This window comes from Monodelphis domestica, chromosome 2, assembly GCF_027887165.1.
Source record: "Monodelphis domestica isolate mMonDom1 chromosome 2, mMonDom1.pri, whole genome shotgun sequence".
Taxonomy (NCBI): Eukaryota; Metazoa; Chordata; class Mammalia; order Didelphimorphia; family Didelphidae; genus Monodelphis; species Monodelphis domestica.
The window spans coordinates 112,102,512-112,112,988 of NC_077228.1; the positions used below are offsets into that span (position 1 = coordinate 112,102,512).

At 40.8% G+C, this 10,477-nt stretch overlaps 1 protein-coding gene across 1 annotated transcript; it reads left to right on the forward strand.

Moving 5' to 3' along the window:
- The first annotated feature begins 1,284 nt into the window (after positions 1–1,284).
- Positions 1,285–8,107, forward strand: IL24 (interleukin 24). The gene is made up of 5 exons (XM_007481291.2): positions 1,285–1,446; positions 3,351–3,413; positions 4,957–5,115; positions 6,826–6,900; positions 7,905–8,107. The coding sequence occupies exons 1-5, from the start codon at positions 1,285–1,287 to the stop codon at positions 7,986–7,988; spliced, it is 543 nt and encodes a 180-aa protein (XP_007481353.1). The 3' UTR covers positions 7,989–8,107.
- Positions 8,108–10,477: the final 2,370 nt, after the last annotated feature.

Consider the following 10,477-nt stretch of genomic DNA (forward strand, 5'->3'; position numbering starts at 1 on the left):
GTAGGGGGGAATAAGCATTTAGAGAAGGAAAATGACCTGCTTGATGGTTGAGCCAGAGGTGAGAGACCAAGGGACCTGAAACTCACTTTAGCTCTCAGACCTCAAGATCTCTATTTCCTAGAATGCATGCTTTAATGCTTTGGTGTCCCATGATACCATTCTTGGGTGGTGATGGGGCATAGGAAATTATAGGATCATAGATTTAGAGCTAGAAGGAACATGAAAGATAAGATAAATCTAATTTTCTCATTTTACTTGAGAGGAAACTAGATTGAGACAGGAGAGTACTTTGCCTGTTGCCAATGAAGAAGGAGAAAAGAGATAAAAATAAAAGGATAAAAAAATTATGATAAAAAAAGAGGCAGGATGACAAGGATGTGTATACGCATGTGCAAGACCTGAACTGGGCATTAGAGTGTCTTGTATTAGAAGGCATCCAAAAGCCTACCTTAAAGAAATGGCATGCCTTAGAGGTGCAATCATAAGGTTCAAATGCCTTTCAGTGACCCTTAGGGCCAGGCCTTATGGTTGGGTGTGACAGGTATGGAGAGACTGGTTGAAAGATCAAATGAAGCCTAAGTGACTAGATGGAGGGAGGAGAAGAGCTAAAACTAGGATTTAGTGATCAGGGCTTTGCCCCAGGGCACTGAATTTAGGAGGTGTTTAAAGTATTTACATCCTGCCAGGATCATAGGGGAAAAAGAAATCTTAGTGTCTGGTGAGCATGACTAATTAGTTAAAATGGGACACTACGTACAAGATATGCTTTTTCCCTCTACTTACTCACTTCTTTCTGGCCCAAGCTCACCTGCTTGTCCATACCATCATCATTACACTTCTGTATTCCAAAGTCTATGTTTCTCCCTAAAGGACCTCATATTCAGGGTTTCTCTGAGTCCCCAGTGAAATTTGTCTCAAAAAGGTGACTCAGAGGCACTTTTGTGCTCATTGTTCCAGGCTCTCAAATGCTTGGTATCTGGGATACTATACTGGTGTACTACAATCGGGGTTGGGGAGAACTCACAAGTATTCCACTGAGTGATAGTTTGGGAAACACTGAACTAGACTCTCCAATCAAAAAGGCTTCCCTGGTGTTTTCTGGGTGCCCACGATCCTAATGCTGGTCAGTTCCAGTGGCTAGAACTAAAGATCCCGAGTCTTTGAAGCTCTTTTCCCCCTGATAATTTACTAGCAGTCAACTAAGGAGTGGGAACCCCAGTCATACCATGACCCCTCTCTCTCTTCCCAACAGAAGTAATTCATTCCCCAACAGGGGTAGAAAGGATGCAGATGGCTACCATTCCTCCTTCTCTATTTCTGCTCATCTTTCTCTGGAGCACAGAGCTGGGAGCTGAAGGTCAAGAAGTCCACTTTGGATCTTGCTGGGTTCAGCGGGCAATTCTTCGAGACTTATGGAGGGCCTTCCAGGCTATGAAGAACACTGTAGTAAGTAAAGGCACTATTCTCAGTCTCACAGGGGTTCAGTGTGAAAATAATGTTGTAGGGAAGAAGGAAAGCGGAATATTTATTCCCCTTGATATATATTATTTATATATAATTTTATGTATGTTATATATATTATTGTTATATATAAAAACCTACTATGTGCCAGGCACATGCTTTATAATTATTAGCTCTTTTGATCCTCGTGACTGCCTTGGGAGGTGTTATGATTAACCACATTTTACATTTGAGGAAACTGAAGAAGATAGAAGTGAAGTAACTTGCTAAAGTCACACAGTAGAAAAATCTCTGACTACTGTCAGATGACCTGGGTTCAATCTTGTTTCTGATACTGTCTGGCCTCTGGGCAAATCATTTAATCTCTCTGGGTCTTAATTTCTTCAACTTCCAACTTAAAGTACTGGACTAGACATGTCTGAAGTTCCTTCCAGTTTGAAATCTCTACTCCTATGAGTCTCTGACAGCAAAAGTAGAACCCCCCAAAAGAACTGGAACAGATTTCCCAAGCTTTAGCTACTGTAATAAGTTATTTGTGAACTAGGGAACCTGATACCAATACCAATAAATACAATGGTCCATATTCCCCATAACACTGCTTAGAGAAAAGTTGGTGGAGGGGCATGGGGAAGACAATAATATCTTCAGACCTCCAGGATCTCACTGTTTGTTTAGACTTGTGCTCCTCTCTGTCTTCTTACCCAGTCAAATTATGGGTCAAGAAAGGACGGGATTGGGTAACCTGAGATGTGGGGCAATCTGGATATGTGTTCAAATCTAAGGGTGCATTACTCCTGAGCTTCCAGGGACTCAGCTTAAAGTATCAAATGAAAATGCCATAAACCTTTGGGGTAGGAAGTAAAATAGCAATGATTTGTGGATCAAAACATGGTAGAGGAGATGTGATGTTATAGAAAAAATACAGCCTGGGCTCTGGTCTCAGCTCCATCACTAACTAGTTGGGAGTCTTTGGATAAGACATTCCATTTCAGTTTCTTCATCTGTAAAATGGGTATAGTGGTCATTTAGATGTCAATTTCAGTTCAAATTACCTACAAATCTAAGATGTTCTCATTTGGAAACAGTATAGTGTAGTGCTGGGGGAGGTCAGGCAAGTTAGGGCAGGAAGCTTTATTAAGCTCTTAATATGTTCCAGGCACTGTGCTAGTTCTGGGGATACTGGTGCAGATCCTGCCTTCAAGGAGTTTACATTCTAACTGAGAAAGACAGCTCATAAAAGAAATGAAAAGTTCAAGGAGTGAGTGAGCATGATGACAAAGCCCAGAGAGGAAGTAGCAGATGCATGGCCAGCTGGGTCTATCCTCAAAGTGGAAGTCCTGCAAGGAACTTGCCAATAGGAGAAAGCTGAAAAGGGAAGGACCTTTTGGAGGAGGGGATAAGTGGGCATATTGGCAATGTTCTGAGAGTCAGAAGCAGATCCAGGGAGGGAATGAAGCTCCAGGAAGTTCCAGGCAAAACCCAGGTAGCTCCCAAGTGAAAATGAAAGCATTGGACTAGGTGGTCTTTATGATTCCTTCTAGCTCTAAAAACTCAGGACCCTACGATGTGTCACTCTGGACCCTGTTGGCTTTGGTGAAGATCTGAGGAAGGCTCTGTCCAAGGTCAAGAACTACCCAATATTTCCCTTTCCCAGAAGGATGATCTTTTGTGTTGGCAAACACCAGAGAAGCCCCCTCCAGACTTCCACTCGCGTTCTGATTCTTAGGCTTGCCCTTTCCTAGGCTACCCTCTTCTGGTTCCTCTCCATTTCTCCTTTGGCTTTACATTTGATGGGTTGAGAGCCATGCTAACTACTGAAGGAGGTTGGCAAAATATTCGCAAAGTTGGGTCCTGCCCTATTTACCCTCTTTCTCTTTCTGTTCTCCAAGCAAGCGCTAGACTGCGACACAGACACACGGCTGCTGCGCCAGGAGTTTCTCCGGAATGCCTCGGTAAATGGGGCACTTGGGACGGAGGGTGGGAGCCACTGCATGTCTTTGCCCAGGGCTTGGTTTCATGGCTCTGGTCTGCCTCACACTGATCTGACTTTGGGGTAAACTTAAACTCCTTCATCTCTCAGTTGGGAATGAACTTCCTACAGGTAGCTCAGAGGCCCATGAACTCCATCACTGGGGAAGACCCAGAGAGGAAGCCATGCCCACAGACATCTTGTTCACATTATCCAGAAAATTATCTCAGCTTGTCACTTCATCTTTCCTAGTGTAGGCAGGCTGAGGGCCTGCTTTGGTCCTGGCTCCAGCCTCTTCTTATTTTCTCTCTCACTTCTTTCCTCATCTTAATCCTTTCCTCCATGGATTCATTAAAAAGTATATATATATGTAAAAAAACAAAAATCCTTATGTTCTGTGTTAGAATAAATATTTTGTTTTGGTTCCAAGGCAGAAGAGAAGGGCTAGGCAATGGGACTTGAGTGACTTGCCCAGGGTCACCCAGCTAGGAAGAGTCTGAGGGCAAATTTGAACCCAGGACCTCCAGTTTTTGAGCCTGGATCTCTAGTCACTGAGTCACCTAACTGTCTCTCTGCCACCACATTGATTCATTCATTTGATGAACATTTATGTGCAGGGGCACTGTTGTTAATCTATAGAAATACAAAGATATGAACGAGACAATCTTCAGCTACCCTCACTGAGCTGTTTCCTTTCCCCCTTGTCCCTACTTTATCATTTCCTTCTTTCTCTGTCTTGATCACTCCTTTTACCCTCTGTTTATTCATTCATCCAATGAATATTTATTAGTAGAAGGAACAGAATTTAAGAATGCCTTAAGGGGGCAAGTAGGTACTTCAGTGGCTTGAGAGCCAAGTCTAGAGATGAGAAATCTTGGATTCAAATGTAACCTCAGACTCTTCCTAGCTGTGAGACCCTGGACAAGTCACTTAACCCACGTTTTCTACTGGTCTGCATTAGAACTAATACAAAGTATTAATTCCAGAATGGAAGATATGGATTTAAAAAAAAACACCTTAGAGAACCAAGCAGTATCAATTAATCCATGCATTTTTATTCATAAGGCAAAGAAAATAGGATGACTTTTTAAAATTTCATAAGTAAAATTATAATAAAAATTGTGTAGCACTTGTTATGACTGGGTCTCCTAATATTTAATGCTATGTACAAGGTACTAGACCTTTGTGCGAACACAGAGACAAAAGAAACAGTATCCACCCTCTAAGAATTTGCCTTCCTTTTCCTCCTGACACTTCCTCTATTTCTCTCCTTTCTTCTCTTTCTTCAGCTACATACTGAAAAAAGGCAAGACTCCTAATTATTTCCCCGAGCTTCCTCTTCTGGACTGTAGCATTAGGGCCCTTCAAGACCCAGGCCTATTCTTTTCATATCTCTTGCCATATATGATGAAATTACTGACCAATCTAATGAATATGGGGATAGAAATGGGCTGAGGAGGGTAAAGGCTTAGGCCAAAGGGTACAGCATGGAGAATCTTAATATTAACTATCATCTTTTTCTCTAGTGGGCTGAAATATGCCACCTCACCAACTCCCTACTGGATTTTTACCTGAAGAACATTTTCAAAAACTACAAAACAAAGGCAGCCAAACTCGGGATCCTGCCACCATTCATGTCTCTGGCCAACAATTTTTTTGCCATCTTGCAGAAATTCAAACGTTGTGTGAGTAGGGCCTGGGATCAGGGTCCAGGGACCAGGGGTGTCTGTTGCTCCACATTGTCATTGACACAAGCACCTACCATCTGACTGGTGTTTAGTGGTCTCAGTACCTTGGACAGGGAGAGCTCAGCCTCACTTCCTCCCCTCCCCTCCCTCTTCTTCCTCCTCACTATCCAGAGGACATATGGATAGATAGGGGTGGATAGAGAGTGATGGAAAGATGAAGAGATAGAAAGATAGGTGGATGGAAAGATATAGATAGATAGACAGAGAGAGATGGGGAGAGATAGAGATAGAGATAGACATAGATAGATAAATAGATAGACAGAAAGATAGATGATGGATAGATAGATGGATGGATGGATAGATAGATAGATAGATAGATAGATAGATAGATAGATAGATAGATGTATGAATGGATAGACAGACAGAACAGACAGATAGACAGATAGATAGATAGATGGATGGATAGACAGGCAAATAGATAGAAGGATGGATAGATAGATGGATAGATAGACACAGACAGATAGATGATAGATAGATAGACAGACAGACAGACAGACAGAAGGATGAACAGACAGACAGATAGCTAGATAGGAATGGATAAATAGGTTTATACAGATGTAGATATAAATGTAGATGGCAACTAGGTGACACAGTAGATAGAATGCCAGACCTGGAGTCAGAAAGATTCATCTTCCTGAGTTCAAATCTAATCTCAGATATTTACTAGCTGTATGACTCTGGGCAAGTCACTTTACTCTGCCTCAGTTTCCTCATATGTAAAGTGAGCTAGAGAAGGAAATAGCAAATCACTCTAGTACCTCTTCCAAGAAAACCAACACTAGTTATAGATAGATAGAACATTCATTAAACACTGATTATATACAAGATACTGTGCTCACTGTTTAGGACACAAGCAAAAAAGGACACTCTACCCTTAAATCTCAGTTCCTACCATTAGGGAGATTGTGGACCACTTAACATTTTTAGAGGCACTAGAAAACACCAGAACATCCAAATGTGTAAAAATTAGTGTTGCAAGATTAGTATGTTGAAGAACAGAAGGGAGATAGGCTAAAGAAGGGTTTGGAATTGGGTCAAGGTTAATCAGGAAAAAAATGTATACCATCATAGAATAGATTTAGAGCTAGAAGGAACTTCAGAATGGGGGCGGGAACAAGCCTTGTTAAACACCTTCTATGCACCAAGCACTATACTAAGATCTTTACAAATATTATCTCATTTGATCCTCACAACAATTCAGGGAGGTAGTGCAGTTATTATCTTCGTTTTACAGTTGAGGAAACTAAGGCAGGCAGAGCTTAAGTGACTTGCTCAGGACCACACAATTAGGAAGTATCTGAAGCTGCATTTGAACTCAGGTTTACCTGATTCCAGATCTGGCATTCTGCACTTTGGCACACCTAATCCAACCCTTTGATTTATAGACAAGGAGAATGGGACTCAGGGAGGCTAAATGATTTGCTCCAGATTACACAAGGAGTAAGCATCACAATCAGAATTTCAACCTAGACCCTCTGACTCTAGAGATAATACATTTTTCAGTGTACCACACTGCCTGGGGGGGGGGGGGGCAACTTTAGAATCTTCCTCCTAGGTCCTTGTTTTATAGCTACACTAAGGTTACAGGTCAGAGGGAGAAGAGATTTGTGTGCTGACCCCAATTCCATTGTTCTTCCTCTTTTCCAGAAGGAAAGGGGGTTGCTTCCTTCAAATGAGAGTGCCCAAAGGAAGTTTGAGCTATTTCAGCAGGAATTTACACAGGTATGTTTGAAGTCATGGGGAGTATGGGGAACTGAAAGGAGGGTAGAGAATAGAGAAAGGGGGTGTGATAGCCCAGTAGCTGTTGATCAGTCTCTGAGAAGTAAAATAAAGGACAGAAAAAGCTTCATAATAGAGTTCAGAGCAGGTGGAGTCATTATTATTGTTCCAAGTTTCACATCTAGCTATAGAGTTGGAAGGGCTCACAGAGCTCCTTTAGTCTAGCAGGTTCATCTTATAGGTAAGGAAAATTAGGCCTACTGAGGTATGATGACTTGTCAAAGGTCACACATCTAGAAAATATCAGAGGCAGAATTCAAACCCAGATCCTCTGACTTAAATTCTAACATCCTTTCCACTACATTCAGATGCATTAGCAGGGAAATGGGTATGTTTGATTTAAACAATTATCCTTTTCCACATCATGAAGATTAGGTACATGACACCCCCATGTTCTGGAAAATCCATGTAAAATTTTTTTGGCCATTCCTTCATAGTAGAGAAGAAGTCTGATTTTTTTTCTTTTTCTGTTATGGGGTGTTTACAGTACCGTATTGTAAATTTTGCATTAGTATGTATTTCCGAGTTTCTAAACCTTTTCTGCATCACCTGATGGTCTTTGTGTGTTATCTGTGACTTCTGCAAAACTTCCTCAAAATTCCCATTTAATTTCTTATATGGACTCATGATATATTGAAACCGTGATGCGGAAAGTCATGATGCAGAAGAGTTAACTGTTCTTGTCATGAGCGTGTCTCCTCTTCTACCCCTTTTCAAATTGATAGGTTATTAATGTCTCCCACCTACTTCATTAGTTTGAGGTGCTTTTGTTTTCTGTGTTTTTTCTCACCACTTCTCATTTCATAAATAGAATTTAAGAGTTGCAAAAGGGATCCTTGACATCGTCTAGCCCACGTCCTTCATTTATAGATAGAATGAGACTCAAAATTCAGTGACTAGCACTGTATCCTCCACTGGACTAACACCTAATTTCTTTCTTTCTTTAGTTGAACCCAGAAGTAAGGCTAACAAAAGCCTTGGGAGAAGTGGATATTCTCTTAACCTGGATGGAGAAAGCCTTTCGCTCATGAGAGCCAAAGCCTACCTGCTGTTCAAAGTTCTCCACCATTTCAATCATGTTCCACTTCCCGTGTTTTTCTTTGTCATTTCATCCTGCCAACAATGTGGCCTCGTGCTCAGACTGGTCCCAGCCTCTACTGTCCACACTTCACCTGGTCTGCTCAGGGAGGCTACACTAAATTTCTGTGACTAATTCTCAAAGCAGATGACAAAGAGCTGGCTGGATGAAAACTATATTTATTCCAGATGTATTTAATAACTTTAAAAAATAATTTAATAACTTATTTTTATTTATGTGGAGAGATTGTAAGCTCCTTTTATTTATATGGGGGTGGGACTAATGAGGATCAGGATTCAAATCCAGTCTCTGACCCTTACTACCTGTGCGATCTTGGGTAAGTTCCTGGGTCTCAGTTTCCTCAACTTTAAAAGGAGGAGGTTGAATTAGATTAGTCTCTAAAGTCTGTTTAAAGTTGGATCTTGGATCTATGGACTAAATATTTCTCTTGTGTCCCTGTGGTACCCGATACAACATTGGGGGATCCAAGGGGGATGCTCAATAAATACTGAATTGAACTGAAAATGTTTACTGTATTTATCTCCTCCTCAATCTCCATTATTTTCTTCTTTCTCCTTTTTTTTTGCTCGCTCTCTCCTCATTCCATGATTTCATTGTTACAGAGAACTCTTGGTGAGGAAATTCCAACTACATTTGCAGACCATGAATTGTTTTGCCATCTATAGTCCTGGAGAATTGCCTGGGTCACTAGAAATTTGTTACAGGAAATTTAAGTAATATTTGTGTCCTTCCTTAGTTGAAGGCATGGAGAACCAACTGTTCCAGGGTGAATATGTAAGAGCCAGAACACAATTCTTGGGTAGCCTATATTTTGATCTAGGTTTTCCCAGAAAGTCTAGTATGGGAGGCAGCTAGGTGGCTCAGTGGATAGAAAGCCAGACCTGCAGACAGGAGGTCTTTGGTTCAAATTTGGCTTCAGATATTTCCTAACTGTATGACTCTGGGCAAATTACTTAACCCCCATTGCGTAGCCCTTACCACTCTTTTTAAAAACCAATATGTAGTATAGAAAGAAAGAGAGAGAGAGAGAGAGAGAGAGAGAGAGAGAGAGAGAGAGAGAGAGAGAGAGAGAGAGAGAGAGAGAGAGAGAGAAAGAAAGAAAGAAAGAAAGAAAGAAAGAAAGAAAGAAAGAAAGAAAGAAAGAAAGAAAGAAAGAAAGAAAGAAAGAAAGAAAGAAAGAAAGAAAGAAAGAAAGAAAGAAAGAAAGAAAGAAAGAAAGAAAGAAAGAAAGAAAGAAAATAAGGAAGAAAAAAGGAAGAAAGGAAGGAAGGAAGAAAAAGAAAATAAGAAACAATTGAAAATAAAAATTTTAAATTACAAGATATTGTATTTTCCTAATTACATGTAATAATAATTTTTAACTTACATTTCCCAAAATTATAGAATATGAACCATCCCCCTCCTTCCCTTTCCTACCACCACTCAGAGATGGTAAACAAATTGATCTGGGCCCTTATTGTGCAAAACACACCTCCATATTGGTCATTTTTGGAGCTTTTTTTAGAGGTGGATAGACAATTAAGTGGATAGAACACCAGGTTTGGAGTCAGGAAGATCTGAGTTCAAATCTATCCACTGACACTAACTAGTCATGTCACCTGGGGCAAGCCACTTAATCTGTTTGCTTTAATCTCCTGGAAATGTCAAACCATCACAATATCTTTGCTAAGAAAACCCCTTATGGAGACACGACTAAACAAAAATAACCCAATGTTTGAGGTTGTCAGAAGAGTTGTATGACCAACTTAATAAGGTCACAGAGAGGCAAGCACATGAATATAACTTTGATTATCTCTCTTCGTGGAGGGTCATGGACATGCCCATTTGACCTGTTTTCAACTCAGTATGGATTAATTGGGAGTGAACCAATGACTCTTATTGTTGTTGAAAGAGTTATTTCTTTCCATCAGGCTTGTAAAAAAGTGAATTGCCAAGTTGCTTCTTTTTCCTGCAAGATTCTAAGAAAGCAGAAAAGCTGAAAATTAGACTTGGATCCTGGTAAGGGAGAGGAAAAGGGATCCATATATGCCCTCAGACTTCAGATGTAGCCCCCAGAAACTTCCAACGACTGCCTTGGGGCAGAGGTACATTGGTGTTCTCACCCATATGACTGGAACTGACCGCCATTTTAATGACCCCAGACTTGGAAATGCAGCTATAAGGAGCCCAAAAACAAGGGGAGGAAGCCCCCTAGATAGAGGAAAGAGGATTTCCAGGGATACCAACTTCAGGGCTGCCTTCCTATCAATCCGAAGTTTAAGAATTCCAAAACCCAGGCTCCTGGAAAGAAAAGGGGGTCTTCTTGGGCATGAGATTATATATATGAATTCCACAGCTAAGGAAGGATAAAGAGACAAAAGCTCCAAGGTAAGAGAAATCTGGATTTTGCCAGATATTCTTCTTATGATTTATGTGGAGGGT